Source organism: Melospiza georgiana, chromosome 3 (assembly GCF_028018845.1).
Source record: "Melospiza georgiana isolate bMelGeo1 chromosome 3, bMelGeo1.pri, whole genome shotgun sequence".
NCBI lineage: Eukaryota > Metazoa > Chordata > Aves > Passeriformes > Passerellidae > Melospiza > Melospiza georgiana.
Window position 1 is genome coordinate 51,160,893 of NC_080432.1, and position 23,549 is coordinate 51,184,441.

At 35.8% G+C, this 23,549-nt stretch overlaps 1 protein-coding gene across 8 annotated transcripts in view; it reads left to right on the forward strand.

Moving 5' to 3' along the window:
- QKI (QKI, KH domain containing RNA binding) overlaps positions 1 to 23,549 on the forward strand; it is a 155,091-nt gene that overhangs the window by 129,116 nt on the left and 2,426 nt on the right. The window contains exons 5-8 of one of the 8 annotated variants that reach the window (XR_009114286.1): positions 4,272 to 4,359; positions 6,688 to 6,981; positions 8,897 to 9,741; positions 14,464 to 14,486. Coding sequence is in view for 6 of the 8 variants with exons in the window: in XM_058021157.1 (XP_057877140.1) it covers positions 4,272 to 4,359; positions 6,685 to 6,992; positions 8,897 to 9,013 (513 nt within the window). In the remaining 2 variants the exon portion in view is untranslated. Of the gene's footprint in view, positions 1 to 4,271; positions 4,360 to 6,684; positions 6,993 to 8,896; positions 9,756 to 14,463; positions 14,915 to 23,549 lie in introns of those variants that run through there. The other 7 variants (XR_009114285.1, XM_058021153.1, XM_058021155.1 and 4 more) reach the window with 7 other exon arrangements.

A 23,549-nucleotide genomic window follows, 5' to 3' on the forward strand; every position in this document is an offset into this window, starting at 1 on the left:
GCTCCTTTTGGGCCTGGCAGCAGTGTGGCCACTGGCTGTCTCTATAGGTCTAATTTATGGATCTCTGCTCTGTCTTAAACACTGCTACTTGATCCTTCTTTTAAATACTATCTTGTTTCTTTCTCTGCTATAATTTGTTACAGGCTTCTCAGAGTTGACAGAATCTAACAGTCCACCTTTCACCTCTGAAAACTGTTGTCATCTGCTGAAGTCCTTCATTGACATTGCACAATGAAGGCATTTACCTTTGGAGTCTGCATGCCTGTCTGTCTTCCACCTGGATAACAAATGTATCTAGTGTGTATGTATGTTTTGTGTATAAATAAGAAGATGAAGTGTATGATACTCCTCAGGGTGCTGCCTGCACATGAGGATCAGAGACATTTCAGTACCTAAAAATAAAGGATTTTCTGGAGGTCTTGGGATACCTGAGGTTGAAGTATAGCTTGTACATAGATAATGAAAAGAATTCATTGGAGTGTTTTATCTAAGCTCCCCATTTCATGACATGAAACAAGCTCTTACTAATAGCAGTTGTATAATAAACTGCATTCTTTTTTTGTGAAACTGTCAGTATTGCCCAAAATAGGGAAGACAGTTGCAGTTTTAACTGGGCGTTTGTATGGTCAGCACTGTCTTTAGTTTGAAATTGTTTTTAGGAAGTGTTTCCCAGAGACTTCCTAGGTGGCACTTGTTGTATTTTGAGCCTTGCAACTGTAATCCTACACTGAGAAAGATTAGAAAGCAAGTTACTTAAATGATAGTCCTCACTGGCACTTGGTCTCCTTTAGGTCTGTTTGTTGCTAGCCCAGGTAGAGTTGAGCTACTGTGGGGAGCTAGAGGCTTTGTGTTCACAGAACAGCACCCAGTGGTGTCTGTGCACAGTTGGTTTTGTTAGGATTTACTGCTCCCCTCTCTTCCGTATTTGTATTCAGTGAGCTTTTGCAAGTAGTTGCTTACATTTAAAGAATTATGTTTCAAGATACCATTTAAGGCTTTTTTTTTTTAATCTGCATGTTATATTGTAGATGATAAATACAAGGAAAGCACTGGAGATTTAAGAGGATGAGAGGTTTGAGTCAATCACTTGAGCTTCAACTTAGTAATGCAAATCTGGTTTTAAGTGACCTTATTGATGTTTGCTCAAAGTAGCTTCCTTTTGGTACAAATGACTGAGCTTTGTTGCAGCAATTGTACAGGTAATGTAGTGTCCCTTTAGAGATTGCCTTTGTATCCCTGATGCAACCTCTCTTTGCTTTAACAGAGAGTGCCTGCAGGAATGCCTGGAGCTAAGATAGATCTCGTGTGCCTCATTTGATCATCTGTCAGCAAAGAAGCGAGAGGATAGGGCAGGGAAAAACATGGGCCCCTTGCTCTGACGCAGCTCTTGGAAGTTTGAGGGGCTGGCTGTTGGTGAAGGATGTGCAAGTGGAGGGCTTGGTACCAGAGAGTGAGGGACACACAAGTGTGTCCCAAAGGGTCCTGGGTGTTTCTGTGGCTTCGCTGTGAGGAGAGGTGGCAGGTGACTGTTCCAAGGGCAGGGTGCGAGGGGCTGGCAGGATTTTGGGCAGCACTGGTAGGGTAGGGTAGGGTAGGGTAGGGTGGGTGGTGCCAGCAGTGCTGCACACCCGTGTCCTGCAGAGGTGGCATTGTGCAACAAACAGTGCCATCTTCTGGGAGGAGCCGGAACCGTGACCTTGTGGTCAGCGTTACACGTGTTTTTCAAAGTGGTGGAATGGTTTTTTTGTCGGAGTTGGGGTTTTTTTGTATCTAATAAATGCTTCAAAAATTAAAGCACCGGAAGTCAGTGTTAGTGTCTGGTAATGCAAGTCCACTTCTTCCATCTCTGATTTTTTTTACCAATACAGTTGTTAAAGGGACATTTTAAGCTGTATTTTGGGTTTTGTTTAAAAGAAGAAAAGTTTATCAACTGCTGAGCATAGTCTAGAAAAGTAAATCTCAAGAATAAAATTAAGGACTTGGTCTGCTTTGTTTAAGTCCACTGTAACTTCCATAAACAAACTTCTTAAAGCCTAGTAATTGCAACATCTCTTCTCATAGAGAGCAGTAGTGACCTATAGGAAAATGTTAAAGTCAGAATGATTCCTTGGACTTATATCTCCTTCTTCTGACCATATCAAAAGGATAAAAATATTTTCTGTCTTAAAATTATTTTCCTATAAATAGTTATATTGGGAAATATTCTCCGTGGTGCAAAATCTGGGATTAGGGTTACTAAAATTATCCTAGCAAGTGGAGTGTAATATTCAGCATTTACTGAAAGTCATTAATGGCATAGATCAATCTCCTGAAGGTCTTATTCGGAGGAAGTGTGCAATTTTAGTAACAGTAATGGAACTATATGAGAGATGCAGCTGACTTTGTGAGGAGGTTTTCTTGTTACACACTTTCAAATAAATAAATACATGAATGTAACAAAAAGCAAGTAAGAAAGTACAACTTACGGGGGAAGGGAAAAGATTAATCAATGTGTTAAAAAAATCTTTATTGCTAAAAGAACCTTGATAAGGTATATCCAGAATGATGAGAATTTGTGAGCTCTGGATAGGGAAATGGATTTGGAATTGGTTTTATTGTGTCATGATTGCAGCAAAGATGCAGTGGAAAAATAGTTTATTTTAAAAAGAAGATAATATTATTTTGCATGTAAATTATAAATCTGTTCTGTGTGATATTAAGATTGCTAGAATCGGCACATTTTGTATTCCAAAGGGGTTATGGGACTATGGGGTCTGACATTTCTTCATGGTATGGTACTTAAATGTACAATTAATTTCTAGTTAAGATGGTAATTGAATGTGTATTTCCTTTTTTGGTATTAGTGTCAGCTTGCCCTGTCATACAATATTTAACATACAAAGAAAATGTCTAACTTCCAGTATATTCTGAATGTTTACTGTGTGATAATCTTGGTGTTTATGCAAGTCCCCAGTATTACAGTTGGGACTTTCAATTTCTGACATTTGAAAGGAATTCAGTGTTGACTCATCTTACCATGTTGATTTTGAGTTGTTGATAAAAATCAGCTGCTGAAAGTCCCCTTCACAAGGGGTCATGACCCTTGAGTGTACCTCACAATAAGTACTAGATTTGCTTAGATAAAATTTGAAAACTGTTTTTGTCTTGGACTTTAGTAAATTACTAATCCACAGTTTGGGAGTAAAGTATGTATAACAAGCTCATTAACTTGGAAAATACTGTTCCAAATACCTGGAAAATATTGTGTGATTCGAGAAGTAGAGAAATCCATTTTAGCAAAGGAAGAATGCATTGCAGTTCACAGGAAAGCTGCCCTTCTATGCATCTGACTTAAGAATTTCAGCAGTGGCATTCCATACAGGAGGCAAGGTGGTAACCTGACATTAAAGTAGACGTTGACCATCCCTCATGGGTTTTCTCTATCATAATCACATTTTCTGCTCAATAGAGTGTAGACTAAACAAATAGTAGTGTTTTTGGAAAGACAGATCAGAAAATCTCTGGTCTTAAAAATGGAATTATACTATTATGCATTGTGATACATGTTAGAAGTGTTTTTATTACCAACTGAAAAAGTGAGCATTGTTCTACTAAACGCTACTTAATATTTATGCAACCTGCACGATATCAATGGAGTAGGTAACTTCAGGGAAGTAGTTTTAATTGAAGCAAAACCAAGAGTAATGTGTGCTGTGTAAATAGTAGTAATATTCTCATCAGAATACATCTATGTGCCAGAATTAGGAATTCAGCCTCAGAGCAGCTGTCAATGTCCTGTCTGGAAAGCTACTCAAAGATTGTTGTTTATTTTTTTGTTTGCCCCTCATCCTCCAGTAGTCAGTATTGACTGTAGTGGAGCAAATTACAATAAACTGCAGTGCTTAAAATTTGTGATGGCTATTCATCTATGGCCCAATAGTACAATTTTTTTAAAGATACCTTTAGGAGTACATGAAAATGTATTTGAGAAAAATTTTCTTTAAATTATTTCTACCAAATGCAATTTACCTTTAATCCTTAATTTTTAGAATTTATGTTATGAACCTTTTCCAAAACTCTTTGAAGGTATTTGTTAACGAGTCTTAAAGATAGTCAACTGGCAACTTCCACTTAATTATATGGAAAAGTTGACAAAGCTTGCTGCTTTTGTGACTAATGGTAAAGAGGTATTTTGCTTGGTTAGAACTTGAACAATTTTATTCTAGGTCACTTAGATCTTGTGCACTAGTGAGTTCATAATCCTGACTTCCTTCCCATTTTTTCATACGCAGGCAGAAGGAGAAGACAGCCTTAAAAAGATGCAGCTGATGGAGCTTGCAATTCTGAATGGCACCTACAGAGATGCCAACATCAAATCACGTAAGCATGTCACGAGCTCGAGGGTCAATGCCATGGAACTGTTTGCAGGCTTTGAATGTTAAAGCTACCTTTGGAAAATGTACGGTGGCAACTTATGTTGGAGAATGGAAGGCAGTAAGAACCCAGCAAAGTTAGCTGTTGCTGTCGGTAGCTGTTGCAGAAGATTTTTGGGGGATAAGTTATGTCTGTTCACGGGGTTTTTTATCTTGTTTCTTGTCCCCATTATTTTTTTGACAGTATGTATGGGTTGAAATATTTACTAATATATATAGTGTAAAAAACCTCAACCCTTAAGCTGGATTTTTCTATTTTACAGTCATTTTTTCCTTAAAGCATATAAAGGACAGTAGACTCCATTGCATTTTTATATTTAGGGATTTAATTTTAAAATGTTACAGATGTTCAGGATGCTCTGAATACATTTTTCTGTATTATATTCCTTCCTTTCATCTTGCTTGCATGTGTACCCCCAATGTTATGTTTTACCAACAATTCATCAACTGATTTCACAGCTGAGTTCACACGGATCAGTGATGTAATGAGCCGTTTTTACGATTACTTCCATTACATTTGTGTGAAAATGCTTTTGCCAACGCATGTGTGCACAGGTTTACACTTGAAAATTAATTACACGCACCTACTAATGAAAGCATACACCTATTATGTGTGATACAAATTATTTTCTTCAGTCGAAAATCTAATTTCTCCTTCTGAAAATATAGTTGCTGACTGTTCAAAAGTACATTTTTGCTGTAGCTGTGATACAGATGTCAAATGTAAGCACAGTTAAATCAGTCTTTTCACGAAGGACCTACTGATATTTGCAAATTTGTTTCTCCACACAGTCCCCATTTCAGTGTTGATTATGTTTAAAGGTTGGAATGCAGTTAGGTCAATTTGAGAGTGCTTACACCAGTGTAATTATTCTGATTTGAAAAGGGACATAAGCAAGGGCTTTTACAACTACAATGGTAATGGTAAGTCTTTCAGCCCTAATGAACACTATGATATTTAAAGTTAGATCAGTTTTAAATATATGGTAGTCTCTAAATTATTGCAACTTCATGATTTAAGTAGCTTTCAGAATAGCTTAAATTTATGCAAACTTTTGCACAGAAATGTTTTTAATAATTTGAGCAATTTCTTTTTCTGGTCTGTTCCCATTGGTCTATTGTATCAGTGTAAGTTGGAAGATGGAATTTTTTATTTATTTTTTGACTGGAGATTGCCACACTAATATTCTTTATTTGATAAGACAATTTCTGTCTTTGTGTTTTCATTTTACTGAAAAGTTGAAGATGTAGAAGCTGTACTGGTTTATTTCTGTTTAAGAAAGGAAGTATAAATATTTGAGTACTAGTTTTATATTATCTGAGCATTTTTGTTTAAAAAATAAAAATAATTTTAGATATTCACCAGTGTCAAATCTGAAAAACGTTGCCACATTTCTCTTTTCAGGCCACCTCTAAGTTAATTAAATTATGTAGATCAATAGTAGTGCATAGAAATGCATAAATTCTAACCCTTTAAGACTGACTTTTACCAGCAGATATGTAGTGCTTAAGTTGTTCATCTAGTGTGCCAACAGGCTTCAAATAACACTTAATTGAACGTGCTAGCACCACTTCAGAAAACAAACAAGACCACCACAAACAAACAAAAAACCAAACCAATACATAAAACCCACCTATTTTCTTTAACTTAAGCAAGGCGATGGTGAACTTCTAATACAAAGGAAGTATGTTACTTGATGAAATTTTATGTGGAAATAAAATTTGAGCCTATTTTATTCATGTTATGGTAGGATAGGACCAATTCATGTTTCTAGGTCACCTTCATCTTCACTGATCCTGGAAATGGGAATTGTGTATATGTTTAAATACAATTTTAAGACACGTTAAAACTCTGGACTGATACAGCAGCTCTGCATAACTGAGTGTCTGTGCACTAAATTTTGTACTCTGTATTTGATTGTGATAGTATTTTCCTTGTATTTCCTGCATGCATCTCAGTCTCATGCAGTCTTGATAGCATAAATGAAGAAATGTGGTCTAAATGGAGCTTTCATGCTGTGTAACCTGTTTGAGAAATCTACCTCACTGTTTTACAATGGCTTTTTTATTTTGCATGTTCATACTTAATCACACTGGAAAATGGAAAGCTGTTTGCATTTGAATGGTGTGCTTTGGCACTGTGTGATCAGCGCATGTACTAATGATTTCCTTTTATTTTTCTTCTTTCCTACTTTTTCCCTTTTTTCCCATTCTTTCCACGTTTTGTACTGCTATCTCCATACTTTCCTCTGAATTTCTTTGCTTACTGTAGCAGCCCTTGCCTTTTCTCTTGCAGCAACAGCCCAGGCTCCAAGGATTATTACTGGGCCTGCGCCTGTTCTCCCACCAGCTGCCCTGCGTACTCCTACGCCAGCTGGCCCTACCATAATGCCTTTGATCAGACAAATACAAACCGCTGTCATGCCAAACGGAACTCCTCATCCCACCGCTGCAATAGTTCCTCCCGGACCCGAGGCCGGTTTAATTTACACACCATACGAGTACCCCTACACGCTGGCACCAGCTACATCAATCCTTGAGTACCCTATTGAACCTAGTGGTGTATTAGGTAAGACCTTTGTGCGTGGATGGCTGCAGAATGTGTTGCTTGTGCTTCTGTTGTGTTTGCAAGGTTGAGGTTCATGGAGGTCAAAGAAAAAAATCTGAAGCGACAAACTTATTTCAGGTATATCAAAGCCGCCCAGCTGAGCTGCTCAAATGGTGCAGCTCTTAAACATTTTAAATGTGTTTGGCATTCCTGAATGTGTGTGCTTAGTTTATATTCATAAATTTACCAAAAGTAAATGTCTTCATGTTTGTATGATATTAGATGGCAAGGGGGACAAAACCTAAATACAAGTTGCCCTTACATAGCCAAGGGGGAAAGAAGCCAAATACAAGCTGAGGTCTATTATATGTCATCTGGGCTCCCGTGAATAACAAATCAGTTTATATTCTCTTTAACATAAATTAACATCCAGCAGTTTTTGGAAGAGAGGGCTTCTCATTTTGCTATATCATATGAGTTAGCAAAACTGGAGGGAGTGGAGAAGTCTTTGTTCAGTTGGAGTTTTTGTTTATATAGTACGCAGCTGATAAATCTCTCCTCAGTGTCAGAAAGCGCTAAATTATATTCTGAGCAGAAAATTATTTCAGTGAATGAATATAAAGCAAACCAAGTTCTCACCAAAATAAAATAAAATTAGCAGCTTTACTGATGGCTTCTTTTATATACGTTGCTTTGAAATGTCCATCATTCCTAATATTTCAGACCGCTGACTTGGTGTGTGAAGGCAAGAATGATAAAGCAGCTGTGACAATTCAGTTAACTGGCCAATATGGAACAAGCAGTTCCAATAGTTTCTTCCTTCCCTACCCTCTCCAGAATCCAAATAATCTTTCTCTTCAGTTTGTTCTGAATTGCATATGACCTTGGTCCTGTATAATGTTGATTTTATAGGACTTTGATCTTAGTTTGTTCAGTGGCAGTTATTGATTTACACGAATTCTAAACATCTCTAATGAACACTGGACAATAAGGTTCAAAGTCAATATTTTGTTGAAAGTATTGCAAAAAATCAGTGTTTCATGTGACAAATACTTGGTGAGTTATCTGTATGTGTGCATGTTTCCACATTATCTACAGTAAAAAAGAAAATGTATTTCAGGCTTCTGTCTTGCAGGATTAGTGAATCAATAACAAAAATTCCAGTAGGACAAAAGTATGCAGTGTGTCTGTCAGCTTATGGTTGTTGTCAGTTAACCCATTGCCAAAATTCTGCAAGCATATGATAGCACTATTGTTTATTAATTTCCCGCAAACATGTAAATATTTTTCTTAGCTCCTCTACCCTCAGTAGAGTCCAGTTGTGGTACATGTGGGGTAAAGTCACAAAGAGTTCATCAAAGTAGCTGTTAGTGGTTAGTGCAAGCCCCTCTCCTGAATTCAGTTAATAGCGAGTAAAGAAATACAGCATTCCAGAGTAAAGTTTATTACAATGCAGACAACTTGGATTCTCGCAGGATTTTCTATAAAGAGATATGAGAGAAAAATTAAAATTATTTCTAAAATGGCGTCTGAAGCTACTGTATACTCTCAGGCCCAACTGTGTGAGGTGTATTGCCCAAAACAGACCTCATCAGAAAATGTTATTTAAAGAAGGAAAAGAGAGCAGGGGAAGAAAACTCACACTCCCCTTTAGCTGCCTAGAATCTATAACTCTTAATACATCTGCTCTATTATCTGAGCAATTGTATGGAGTTAATTGCATTAAATTTGGATTTCGTTGAGTTTTATTTTGTTATATGCTCGTTCTCTTTGATAGTATTTTGTCCATTTGTGTGGTGGACCTTTAAGATGTTTTAAAATAGTTCTGTTAAAAATGGCAGAGAAGTGCATCCCTGTCAATATTTTTGGGGATGTTGGTGTTGAGATCAAACTTTAGTTGGTGACTAACTTTCAATTCCCTTCCTTTTATCTTCAGGTATGGCTTTCCCAACGAAAGGCTAAGAATTCAAGAACGGTCTTAACTGATCCTTCATCAGATCTGAATTTTAACAAATGCTTAGTTTTCAGCAGCCTTGAAAAAAGCTTGGCCTAGCAGTCAGTGACTTACTTGCACTTTTTTGCACATAGATTTAAAATAAAATAGTGCTATTAATTTGGATTAGGTCCTATTATTACAGAGTAGCTGTAATTTTTGAGTGTATAGTAGTATACTGACTGCTAAGTGTTCTATATAGTGTTTGCTTTACTAATCACCTAATTCATTGCAGTTCGTACTTATTGACTTAAAGTTTAAAATCACAATCTGTAGGCTTGAAGAATTGCTTTAAAACTTTTTTTTGTGGTAGAACTGGAAGTGATCCTAAGGTTAGCAAATAATTGTCAGTATTAAAGATGGCATTATTTAAAATAGTCCTGCTGCAAGAAAGGCACTTCAGTGAATATGTGACTAGTAAAGCTTAAATGTGCTTGGGTCTAATAGATTTCATGAAATACTGTAATTTTGGGATTGTAAATGAATGGATTAAACAGGTTAAGGCCAGGATGTTTAAAATAAATGCAATATTAATCTGCACAGATAAACTTCTTTTTAAGATTAAGATTTGAAACTACTGTGCCTTAACTTGTTGCTTTTCTTAAAATGAACTTTTGTAGTTAATGATCATTTAAATCCATTTTGATAAACCTGCTGTTAATGTTTTCTGTGAATGTTTTCTAACTTTGTCTTGGTAATTGCAATTTAACTAGGTGCGGTGGCTACTAAAGTTCGAAGGCACGATATGCGTGTCCATCCTTACCAAAGGATTGTGACCGCAGACCGAGGTTAGTTTAGTTCTGCAGTTCTTGTTTGTAAGAAGTGCTTTGAGTGTACATGAGATTTGCAACACCACAGCTGGTTAACCAAATACCCGGTCTTGACCCATTCATGATTTTTGTCAAAAACCTGGACAGTTAATATTTTAAAGCTTTGAGAATGCTTGCGGTCTTTAAAAAAAATTTCTAAACTTGGCCTTCCCAGCTCAATTAAATATATATAATTTGATATATTTAACAGAAATTCTATAACTGATTGAGTTTTAAAAATGAAACATCCATCTGCATCAGGAAACGCTATGAAATCAGTGCTGCAATAATTAATTTGGTTGTGTTCCCCTCTTCCCCCCTTGTCCCCGGTTCATTCTTTTAATTGGCGTGGAAATATCAGATTGGTGTTGCAAAACAAAATGAATGGATGGTTGCTTAATGAGAAAGAAGTAAAGGAATAAATGCCTCCTGTCTGTGTTTGGAGAAATCTGAAGATTTAGATTCCTTTTTTTTTCCAATAAACTTTTGAGCCACTGTACTGTATATTATGAGGAGGATGCATGTTCTCAGATACCTAACTGAATTCAGAAAGGTAAGGGCTGTGAAGATAACTTCAAAAGTTGTTTGAGTTTGAATTAGTATGGATAGGGGAAGGGAGGGTGCTTTGGTTGTTTTGTTTTTTGTTTGGTTTTGGGGTTTTTTTCCAAAATCTATTTCTTGGTATTTGCCTTTTGCTGCTAAAATGTGTAACCTGAAGGAGAAACAACTTTTGAAGACCTGTTGGTGAGATGACATCCAATATTTGGGCATCTCTCTTTAACCCTTGAATGGAAAGTAAATCTTCATTTTTCTCCTGTTACTCAAGTGTCATGCCTTTGGACCCCTGAATGAAGTGTTTAAGCTAAGTGAGAAAACTGATATTTTCGGTTTATTGACATTGACTAGGAAGCAGTGTGGGGGATGAATTCTTATCCCATCCCTGCTGCTGATTCACTGTGGTTTCCAGCAAGTCATTTAATCTCTCTGTGTATGGTTTCCCATTGGTCAAATAAGGATAATAATACTTCCCTACCTCACAGGGGTGTTGTGGGGGTTCTTGTTTTGTATAGGGCTTTGAGGATGCAAAGCATTTTGTGCCAAGTATTATTATTCTGCTCTCACCCAAATCAGTCTTGTGCAGATCTCCATTATATTGTAATATTCAAAAGCCAAATTCTAGTGACAGATCTGACATCTCCTAACATTGACCACACTTCTCACAACCTTCCATAAATTAACTACAAGAGGGAATACAGATTCTGGTCAATGCAGTAAATGGGGCCCTCCTGGATATTTGGTATATTTATGCAACATTTTTACCTTTGGTATAATCTTAGGCTTTACAGAAAGCATAAAGTGATAGAGGACACTATTTTAGTTTTCTGTAAGATTGTTTTCTATCACTGCCCACTACTTGCAGCCCATTGGCTTGTTCTCATTTCTTGAGAACTCTTCAATGGGGCAACAGAATATAATCAGTTAAATGTCACAGCCTATGTTTCAAAAAATAAAAGAGAGTAAAAAAGAAAATAGGTTTTAATATTTCCTTTTTTTTAATTTTTCTATCTCATTCAGGAAAAATTGGTGATAAGGATTTGGTTGTCTTTGAAAATTTGACCTGATGTTGCAAAAAACAGTTTTTTGCTAATGATGCTTCATGATCTGCAATGATAGTTTCAGGTGACAGATATGGCTACCTTTTTAGCAATTAGATATTTACCTGAGACAACTAGTAAATACACTGATAAAGTGGGGATAGGGGTGTTTTCATGGAGAAAATGCCATTTTGTAGTTTATCATTGTAATATTTGCTCAACATGGATGTTAAATATTTTTGGAAGGGCCTAGATGTTTCATCTTGGTCACTTTAAAGTTATTTAAATTAGTTATTGGCATAATTTCACCCTCTTTTAAAATGCAGCCATTTTGTGATAAACCAGCATTCATTTCTAACAATTTTGGAAACCCACTGTCTTAAGTAGATGAATAAATACATGTCTTTTTCCTGTGGAATAAATCATGCATACCTCTCTCTTAGGAGAACCGTGCTGATATTTCAGGAAAACATTATCTTAAAGTCTTATCTAAATAATCCCAGTTAATTTTACAACTGACCTCCATTGTATTTTGAATTTTAAATCCTAGGTTATCCCTGCACGTATCTAAAAGTCTCACACAAAAGGTTTTGGTGACAACTTTGTTCAGCATTAAATTTTTTTTAATTACTAAATTTATATTGTAGAATTAAAAGTACTGTCAGTATTTGCAATATTCACCTATTTGGCTGTTCTGTCACCAGGATATTTCTGTAGCTATGGCCACAAAAAGCAATGTCAGCAAACCGAAATACTTTTTTTTTCAATGTGGAATTTTTTTCTTACGTAGTTAAGTGTCACTAAATCTATCTTTGCATTCATTGGGTCTAAAGTTGGTGTTTTTTGTTTTGTTTTTTTAATTCTAAATTGACTCTCAGATGATTTTGTAGTACTACTGCATTCACTTTTTAAGTAGTTTTTATTCTTTGCATAATTTTGATTTTTTTGTTGGGTTTGGGTTGTTTTTCCAGAGATAAGCACTGCATTTAAAGCAAGAATCCCCAAATGTGTAAATGTTTTACAACTAAGCATGTAGAATTGGTGAAGGGTTGGAAAATATAGCTCATTTTAACTCAGAATAAACCCCCAGTTTATAAGTAATACAAAATTGAATTTGATTCATATAACAGAGAGACTGACTGATTTAATTGTAATAAACTGTAAATGGTGTTGCACAGTTGACAAACCTGTGTGTACTGTAGAAGGCCAGAGACTTGGCAGAGGATGTATCACAGGTGTCCTGGTATTTTTTTAAAGGTAGCTTGCTTTGATTTTAAACTCCACAAGAAATATTAATGCTGAGAATTTTCTCAAATGTTTTATCCAAACCAATTTTCACATAATTTATATATAAATTTTAATACCTTTTAATCAAATTTGTAATGAGTATCAAAATGCTTTAAGAGTCTGTTTCTAGTATACCTGTAAAGTGGTAAGATTGTGCCACATAAAATATTTATTTTTATTTTTTTCTTCTTTTTGAAACAGCTGTTATAATTTAAAGAAATCCCACTTAGCATGATTCTGAAAAAAAATTCAGGGAGCGTTTGGTCTCATTTATGTTACAGTAGTAATTTTTTTGTAGTGTTATGTACTGTATCCTAAATGATAGGCCACTTCTATTATGTGAAAGTAAATGAACCCACAAGAGAGATTGTTAAATCGATGGTATCTGTGAATATTACACCTACTGGACTTCATTTATGTAATGGCACAAATCTGACTTTGCACTGAATACCTTTCTCACTTTCATCTCCTCTGCCTTAGTCAAAATGGCAACAGTACAGAAACTTTTATCAACCTCAGAATTTATTAGCTCTAATTAAGCTGTTGAATGAGTCTTAAAAAAAAAATAAAAAAAATTATACTACTGTTAAGTGGACCAAGTTTGGTGAAGGAGAATGCGAGAGAATGATTAAAGAAGGAATAGCTCAAGAACATTGGGAATGATAACTTTCCACTTGAGAACTTTTTTATGTTTTACTGTAATTTGTTTGTGGTTTTGGGTTTTATTTTTTTGTTCGTTTTGTTGTTTTTTTCTTTTTTCCTTTTTTTTGCAAAAGAAAATAGTATTTACAGGTGGCTTCTTTTAAAATATAAAAATATAAAGCAGGAATGTATATGAAATGTCAGATTTTATTGTATTTGCAGAGTATTAGCTTTGAAAATGAATAAAGAGAGCTGTTTGTAGTTTTAAAATGCCTTATTAGTATCAATTAGATATTTTCTCTATTTTTTCATGTACTTAGAGCTTTTTAAGTATAGACTTTAAAATGGCAGGACTTCTACAGTGTTTACATGCAAGTGCATTTTATAAGTGTCCTATATGTGTAAAATAGTATTTCGAACAGGAAAATGCTAGCTATAGTAGCAGGCTGAGCGTTTTCCTGGTTTCCACGATGATGCCTACGTTGCTAGACTACAGTTTATAGTACTGCTTTGTATCATGAGGCCAAGAAATTCCATGTTGTTTGTAAATAGAATAAATGAAAGGCAATAAAAAATTTATTGAACAAAAACCCTTTGTTTGGCCCATAGTTTGTTGAACCAAATTGTTTCTCTAAGTCCAGAATTCCTTAGATGACTCCATTCTTTTAACAACCAGTTATTAATAATCACATCCATCATTAATAGTTGCTTTAATGCTTGCACCTGGGGAGGTACTAATGCTTAATAGCAGTCAGATACTGATGCTGTGCACTGACTGTTGTTCCAGAAATCTTCTACCAATTCAGAAACTGTTCATCGTTTTTTGTTTTCCAATTTTCCTTCATCGACTGCTACTAACCATTAGTCGTTAGTCATATTTTATCTCTATTTCTCCTGTTAACCGGTTTTGTGGGAGTGGGCTTCTCCTTCACGTGTCCAAATCATGATGGAGGGCTGTCATGATTTTATTGCATTCTGTAGATGGTGTCGATCAGTATGTCAGAATTAAACATGCTTGTTTTTTTTATTAGTTGTGATTAGTTTTCATGTTGTCATTAAGCCGTCACTAGCTGGAACTAATCTCTTCTCTATCTTTTCTTTCTTTTTTTTTTTTTGTTTTTGTTTTTTTTTTTTTATTTTTTTATTTTTTTTATTATTTTTGTTTCTAACCACCCAGCCGCCACCGGCAACTAACCTATGACCTTCTGACCTCTGAACTCTTCACCCAATGATGACCTGACCATGCCTGCCTGCTGATCAGTTAACTGGTAAACGCCTTTGCTTGCCTGTCTTCAGTGCAGCGAGCTGGGGCACTTGTCCGTTCGTCTTACCATCTAACAAAACAGACAAAGAAATTGTTGTCCTCCAACTCCGCTTTTTGTTGTTCTCCTGTTTGGGTGAAAGTGGTTCTAGAACCTGCACTGAATAGTAGTAAAGCAATAAGGTCCAACTCATCCCTCCGCACTGATCATCCTCTAGTGTCCCGCCCCAAGCGAACGGTAAGGAGGCCTCGCACGAGATGGAGACAGATGTCCCTTAACTACCCGATGACAGAGGCAGTTACTGTGAGAGACTTCTAGGAATATTTTTCTTCTCAGAAAAAAAAAAAAGAAAAAAAAAAGAAAAAAAAAAGTCAAAGCTCTCTCTGAATGTACTGTGTGATGATGCATCATGCATGAACCTTTGGTCAGGGATGTCATTGGGGAAGGGATTCCAAAAAGTATTCAAAATTTGATATGCTGTTTAGTCACTACCAGTGCCCTCAAAGGGCAGATGTTGCAGCCTTTTTTCTATTGCCTGCCAAATTGGACATTTTAAAGGAAAGTGTGCCATGAAATGCAGATTACGATGACTTTTCAGAACTACATTAATGCAGAGAACAAAACAGCAACACTATTAAAGCGAAATACAAGTTTAAATTGTTTTAACCATATTTTAATCTCCTTGGAAGATTACATGAGAACAAGGTACATGCATTATGTGTCACATTACTGGGCAAACTGTTCAAATATTTTTTTTAAACCTCCCTGTATAGAAAAAATTTCATTAAGGATGTAAAAGCCATGCTTGCCTATTTGCTGTATACATGTAATGAAATGTAGATAAAGTGTAGTGCATTGAAACAAAATGAACAAAAAAGTAGATACTTTTACTATACAAGGGTGCTGGTGCAGAAAAAAAAATATATTTTTGGAAATGTAGCATTTTATACTTTCAAGTGTTATAAAAAAAGAAAAAAAGAACAAAGAAACCCTTTATTTCATTAAATGATTTTTTCTGGTGGTTGTCAAGAAACAAAAGACCAAAAGAGCCTTTTAGTCTTTCTTTTTTATTTTTTAAGTATTGGAATAAGTCTAAAGAAAAGGAAGTGCCTTATTTTCTTCATGGTCATTTAGTCAAATGTCTTGTATAATCAGCTTCTCCCTCAGACAAGTTACTGCATGCCACTCAGTCGCCCAGTATGTGAAAGAAGCTGTGAGGGAAGACAAATGATGAGTTGACCATATTAATTACCTGATTTTTGCCATACTAGTGTGATGTGACTTTGCCAAAATCTCATTAAGTCAAGTATTTGCTAAGTTTTCATCAAACCAGCCCATTATTATTTCAGCCACTCTGCTTTTTAAATCATAGCAAATGCCGTACTTGTGCAACGTAAACCAAAGGGTTCTGTGATACAGACTGTCTCATGCTAAAGGAGATTATTAGCTGACAAATGTTTGTAGAGCTGGAAGTTACGTCATTTTTGTTCAGGGATAGAGAGGAGTTCTCTTGATTCTGGTTGAAATAAATATTACATCAACTGTAGTAGGCTTCGGCATCACCCAGAAAATGGATGTTCTGCAGATAATGAAACTGAAAGTGCTTAGCGAGTTTTCAGTCAGTGACTGAGCACATCCCCAGTTTCCAGGAACAGCTCCTGCAGTGGCAAACAGCATGGAAGTTGCTTTACTTTTCAGCTCATCTTTGACTATTGTTAGATCTGGCCCATTGGCTTTTCTCGAAAAGATAAGCAGGAGAGGGACTTCAGCCATTTGAAGTCCAGCTATACCTTATTTTTAACCCTTGTTTCCACATGAGGTTTGAATAGCTGGGCAATTGCAAGAGCTGAAGCTGTTGAACGCACAGTATTTAATTCTGAGAACATTAAGTGTTACATTGTGGGGCTCAGTACTAAACTTGGCAAATATCAGGTGATAATTTTACTCCCCTCTTGTCAACTTATTCTCCTCCTGCAAATCTTCACAGCTTCCAAATGAAAGGTCAATAGTAAGCTAAGAGGGCTTACATTTTTAAGCACCTGCATGGTGACCTCATCTAACATCTTGTCTCACCTGGAAATAATTATCAGTTTATTTACTATGCAATAGACATTCATCCTTTCGTATTCAGCTAGATTTTCGTTTATTGTGCCACCAGCTTTGTCTTCCTGTTACACATACAGTTGTGTTGATTTTATTTACAGTATATGCTGTGCCATTTTGATTTTATTTTGGTTGGTTGAATAAACTTGCGACACTCGAACATTTGAAGAGAGATTTGCTAAAACAATACCAGTATTTGATCCAGTTTCATCTCAACTATGATAAAACCTGGACATTTTAGACATTTATCAAAGGTCTTTTTTGGGGGGGGGAGGGGAAGTGTATGGAATAGATGTGTGACATGTGAAAGTAATGTTTGCTCTGAACAAACTTCTGAAAACTTAGTTGACAAAATTTTGGATCAGCTTAAAAAAAAGCATGACTTTTGAAATCTCTGAATGCCTTGGTTCTCAGTATTATCATTCTTTAATGACTTTTTCTTTATTAAAATAAGTAGTTTTAAGACTTCTTTCTGACAGTATTATGTAATTTTTTTAGAGTGGGTAGATGGGAGTGTCGCTTGTATGTAACCGTACAGATGACATGTATTTGTCTATTCTTTATTATCTTAGTAGTTTCATGCTATGTATGTACCATAACCAACCTATTGCCTATGAGAAACATGTAAGATAATGTATTTACAGCCATTGTTACAAGTTTATAATGTATTTTTCTATCTTGTTTTATATGTATGTTATATAACATTCAAAAGAATTTTTTTCCTGATTGAGAAAAAAGGATACAAAATGCAAAACCCACGATTTTGATAACTGAAAAATTGCCAATTGTTTTGCAGTACTTTATTATATTGGGAGTGTTGTCTTTCTTGGGCTTTTAGTTAGCTACTGGATGAATACATTAGACATATTTGGGTTTTAGTTGGGTTTTTACATAGCTTGCATTTTAATTCTTTGGTTCTTTGCTGTTTCTATTAACCCATAGCATTATTTTAATAAATGTTATAATACCAACCTACTAACTCTGGATTATGTCTGTTTATTAACCATTACATGTTTAATTAAAATAAACAAATAAAGACGGAAGAATGTAAAGTCGAGTTACTGGACTAACCCTGAAGAACGTGACCACAGATAACACAACGTGACTTGTTTTTATGTTGTTTGTCAGCTGACATTCTGCACACTACTATTAAGTTGGCTTTGGTCATTCTGGCCTTTTACCTTGGGGAATAGGTGCCAGTAGAAATGGGAACAAAGTAGCATTTTTGAGGCATTCTTCTTGTAGAGTCTTGCCACTTGCCTTTCAGCATCTGCATTACTAATTCCACACTTTCTTTTTCTTTCTCTAAAATAATTATTGCTGGCTCACAGCAAAAGAGCAAAAGATGCCAGTGTATTGGTAAATTGTGATGGTGTACAGAAACCAGTTTGATTCTTTGTTGAACCATTCAGAGGTTGCAGTTAATCGCACAGTAATTTGTGATATGTTGGTTTTGGCACCTGATTCACTGTTGCATCACGTGATGTTTCTAAGCACAAAATATTTCTGGAGAGAATTGCTGTACATTGAAACACAAAACCTGGGGGTTTCCTTTGGCAAAAGTGCCTTATTTATACCATGCTGTTTTAAGTAACTTTATTTTTGGTACTTCTGCTGAAGTCTGTCAGTATTGCCTAGCTCAGGGGAGTACAACTTCTGTAAGCCAAAGGTCAGACTGGATCTTTTCCTAGTGAGTGCAGAAGGAACAAAAATACACCTTTCACTAAATTACCAAGTAACATCCATTTCAAATTCCAGAGCTGCCTTTATGTGATCTTTATCCCTGTGGATGACTAGAGCAACATGAATGCAGGGAATTGAAATGGTGAAAATGCTGTTTTGAATGTTCATCTATGCAAATATTTTTACAGATATGCTTCCCCTTTCTTAGAACTACACTGTCTGAGCCTCCTTTACATCTCCCAGGTAGTTCTAGATTTGTAACCTTGAGTGGGCAGTAATTATCACTAATGTTGAGGGAAATCCTCAATGCAGATAACTTTTCAGATGTCAGCAGTTTTCTTCCTGAAAGTCCATTTTTTTCCTGTAGATAGTAAAATTTCAGATGAGGAATCTGAATCTGTTCAAATTCCTCCTTTAATTTATGACTTTTCAAACTATTTATCTTGAAATACATGCAATATAAAACTATAGAGTTCTCACAGTATTGCTAGTAATTAAAGTTTTATGCATCTTTATGGAGAAAAATAGTTAGCTTTGATGACATTTGTTAGTTTTCTAATGGCATGTAGTTCTTTGTTTTACAAAAGTTTTAGGTAGAGATGAAATACTAATTCATTTTGAATAGTTTCACTTGTGCAGAATTTTCTTTTTTAATTTAACAGATCATGTTGCTATCCTAAAACTCAGCCACAGGCAGATAATAGGAATATTAGATATTTATAACAGATAATATCTGGACCTTTTGACTGGATAATCGAACAAGTGTCATTACAGAGCAAATAATTTATATTCTTAAAGAATTTTATCAGAGGCACACATGTAGTTTGGTGAAGTACTCTGTCCAGTATAGGTGAAACTATTCAGATGGAACAAAATTTTAATGTTTTATATTGAAGAATACTTCTATTTCCAGAACTGCTGCTTTTCTGTAATATTTTTATTATTTTGTGTTTTTATCAATAGATGTTAACTACTGTTATACTTTGTCCACAGTGCATTTTCATCTCATTCTTCAGTATATACAGTAGTCGAAGTTGCTGTAAATTTTGTAGTACTTTAAAGCTGAAGGAAAACAAAAATAGGAAAACGCTAAAATCAAAATAATATATTCATTATTGTTGCCTGCCAAAGGTATTTCTCAATTTACCTGAGTGCCTATCTGAAAATTTAACTATTTTATACTTTGCCTGCTTATAGGAGAGGTACGAACTGTTTTCATTACCAGATTTGAGGATGACTTCAATATTGCTAAATCACTGAAGTTAGCTTCTTTTTCTTTCTTAACATTCAGAGATTAAATTGTCTTAACCTTTGAAAGATCATACATTCAAGACAATTAGATCATTGGTCTTTGATCCAATAAAGTGGGATTTATCTTAGAGGAAATACTTTCTTTGTAGGTGAGAATATAAACAAAAATATAATCTAGACTTTCAAAGTAAAATCTGAGCAATGCTGTTCATATCTTAAGTGTTGTACCAAAGTACAACAAATTTAGTTTCTTCAAGGGTTTTTTTGTGAATATTATAAAGTGCCTTCAAGAACATCTTTTAAGATATTTATAATGAGCATATGTTCAGTATACTGACGATACTGATCTTTTATTTGAATATATCTTTTAAAAGTGTTTCCAAAATCTACATGTAGCAAAAGGTTTATTGCCAGATTGTACTCCATGAGGGGGACCACTAAAAGGTTTTCTGCCCTGAAAATGCAGGGAAACATTGAAGTGTGTTACCATCCATTAAGAAATTAACTTGGGGGAAACATGAGTATGAAACTGAGTTCTTTGTGTCTGGATAAAAACATAGCAGTTATCAGAAATGGCACATTGTACAGAATGGAATCTGAGTAACACATTCCTAGGGCTGGAAGTACATAACCGTTCCCGGAGTTCCTGTTTTGTTTTAATACGTTTGATACATTTTTTTCTAAAATACTGTTAATGGAATACTGTCCAAGTAACACATGACCCATAGCATTAACACGTGGTGATCAATGTTGAATCAAACTGGTTAACGCAAGTACAGCGCTCTTCCTTCTCTGTGCCTGCGCGCTAATGGCAGGTGCTGCATAGGGGCTGGGGCTTAGGCACAGCAGGCTGCAGTCCTGGTTTCTTGGTGCCTGCACTTGGGGTGTCCGGCTTTGACAGCAGACTAACTGGGAGGAGTCTGCCTCCCAAGGCAAAGATTAACCGAGATCTGAAACTCGTAGTAGAATTAATTGAAAATACAGCAACAATAAAGCGACATATATACATATATGCTTTGACTTGTATTATGGCAGTTTGTGTGAAACATTTAAGGTTTTGTTTGTGCAAAATAATGTATTCTGAGGGGAAAAGCAAACATGGACGTTGCCAAAACACATGTAAATAACCACCATTTATGACTGTACATTATGTGCAATAAAGTAACTGGAAAAAGTGCATGTACTTTATACTCAAAAGAAAACTGACAGCTCTCAAAGCTGTAGCTATAGTTTTATTTTCTGAAAAGTTAATTTTTATTCTGTATCTAAACCGCAGAATAAAGAATGTACATTTTTCACACTTAAATTTTCATCAATGCTTCTAGCAGTGTTATAAAAGATGTTAATTGTTGAAGAGGCTTAAACTTTCATGGTCATCTGATTTCAGGGTATATTTTGGTTAACAGTTTCTTGTTGCATATGCTGTTGTTTATAAATGTAAATGAAGGAAGTATGCATTATATATCATAAACATGCAATACACTTTTTGCATATGGGTTTGTGGATGCATCAGTTCTATAAATTTCGCAAAGATAACCACATGATTTTGGGGATATTGTACTTTTGTAGCATAGCTGTTACAATTGTTATGTTCAGAGCAAATAAGAAAGAGAAGTACTACTTTACCGTAACTTTAACACACTTCTTTGGGGCATAGTTTCTTATTACTGTAGAAAATGAAGATGACTGCCACCCCACCCAGCGTGAACCTAGCGAGAAACACTTTGTAGATTATGGTGTTCTATATTTTCCTTAATACTTATGGGATGATGCTTAGTTTTAGTTAAGGACAATTTCTTTACCAAGGTATTCTTTGCTAAAAATTCCTTCTATTTTACACTGCTTAAAAAAACGTTTGCTTCAGAAGTAAGTGAAGTAGATGAGGTTAAGCATGGCATCTTTAGAAGTCTGGCAGAGTAGGGGAGAGGAGGCTAAATGCCAGTGTTCAGGTGCACTTCTGCACTTACCAAGGATGAAAAATTTGGCATAATTTGTCTTTGAAGACCCCTTCTATGATGAGTTTCACCAAAGTAGTGGCGTATAGTTGTATCGGAGCTAGTAGTCGTAGAAGTTCACAGAATGAAGGGAGGCTGTTTGGCACGTGCTACTCGAGCAGGTGAAGCAGCCTTTGTCATCTTTGCTGTTGCTCTGAGTGCTGGCTGCCTGTGCCCTGAGCTCCTGGCCGGGAGTGGGGGCACAGCCTCACCTTCTGTGCTGTCTCTGGCTGTGCTGTGCCAACCCCCTCCTTCATCCATCTGGATCCCTAGCGAGCAGAACTGTCTCGACCTTTCTTACCTCTTGCACCAAGTCAGTAATAATTGTTTATGGTCACATTCGTGTTAGGAATTGCATTTATACATCTGCAAGTTAAAGCTACACGTGGAGTTTAGATTTTTTTTTTTTTCAACAGACTTTATCACCATTCTGCCAGCACTGTCTGTGTGTTTTGGTATGTTTATCGGGGATGGCCTGACACTACTAGATGGCTCCTTGTTGTAGCTGCCTTGAGGTAGTACAAACTTAACCATTATCAGTGTCAAAATAATGAGAGACATTGACTGAAAAGTGTCAGAAATTGCTCTTTCATGTTGGCATTCAGGTCTACCAGCAAAAGTAAAAAGAGACTTACTCCACTGTTTTCTTGGTGACCCTGTGAAGTTCTCAGACAATTGAAAGTAGACGACTGACAGCCAGTTCCTGTTAAGTTGAACTCTAAAAATTGACAATCACAAATAATTAGTAACTCCCAAGGAAGGTGGGTTTGTGGGGTTTTTTTTTCACTCACTAGCATAGCATATATTTGTCCTTAATTTCTGTCACAGTATTTTCAGTGTTTTCATCTTCAGCAATAAATAAGGTTACTACTTTGAAGAGTAAACTGCATAAACTCAGAGCTGAGGTTCAAGGAAAAAAAAATCAAATAATGTCACACCTCAAGACTGCATCATTTCAGTAACTTACCAGTAAATTAACGTGTTTTCTCTAAAGTTCATGTATTTTTAAGCACCTTATACAGACAAGAGGCTAAATAGAAAAATTATTTTTGTTTGTGGGACCTTTTCAGAATGAATTCTGCAGATTTTCAGTTCACTGAGGGTGGCCTTTATTTAGCAGATGGTTTATCAACTTCCAGAAGGTAGGAAGTGCCCAGGTCCTCCTGCCGTAGGTCAGTCATTGAGCAAACAAGTGTTCAGTGTTGATTCTGGTTTGCTTTCCTACTCATGTGAAAATGAAACCCTATCTTTTGTATCCAGGTGTTCTTAATATCATGACAGATATATCAGTCTGTACCTCCTAGAATAGTGGTTTAAAGGGATTTGTTTTTAATTGAAGTTACTTCAGTAGAAAGGCAGGTTAAGTGAGCAGGAGTACTATGGGAAATGTGTTAATATATGATAAAGATACTGGGATCACTGTTTTATTAGAGTCTCACTGTGTTATATGTATTAGAAACCTACAATAAAATGTAAGTGTAATATTTATCTTGTTAGTTGTCTACACCTTTCCAATTAAGATTTCCTGACAAGATTTTCATGAGACTGAGACTACTTTGTGCAGTTCAGAGGTAGTGAAATGATAACTGCAGATCACTCCTATGTATGTGCCTTTTCATAGACCACAGCCTTTTTAGGATCTTGACCTCAGATACTGGATAAAACATTGTAAATTTGTGAAGCAGGGAGCACAGTTTGTTAGTCTATCTGCCAACCATTGAAAGTTCAAACGTTGCTACCAATTCAGAAATGTTACTGCATGTCAATTGCTGTGGCAAATTCCGTGTCCTGTTTTTAACATGGGTGCAGTCTGGAGGCCTTCCCATGCATACTACTCTAGTTAATCTCTGGATCATTTTCATGATCTTTCATGAAGAGTGGGTCCAGCACTGCTGACTAAGGGGGCCACAAGGCCAATATTTGCATGCCCTTGTGTGACTTTTTCCATATAACCTTAGTGATGAAACAAT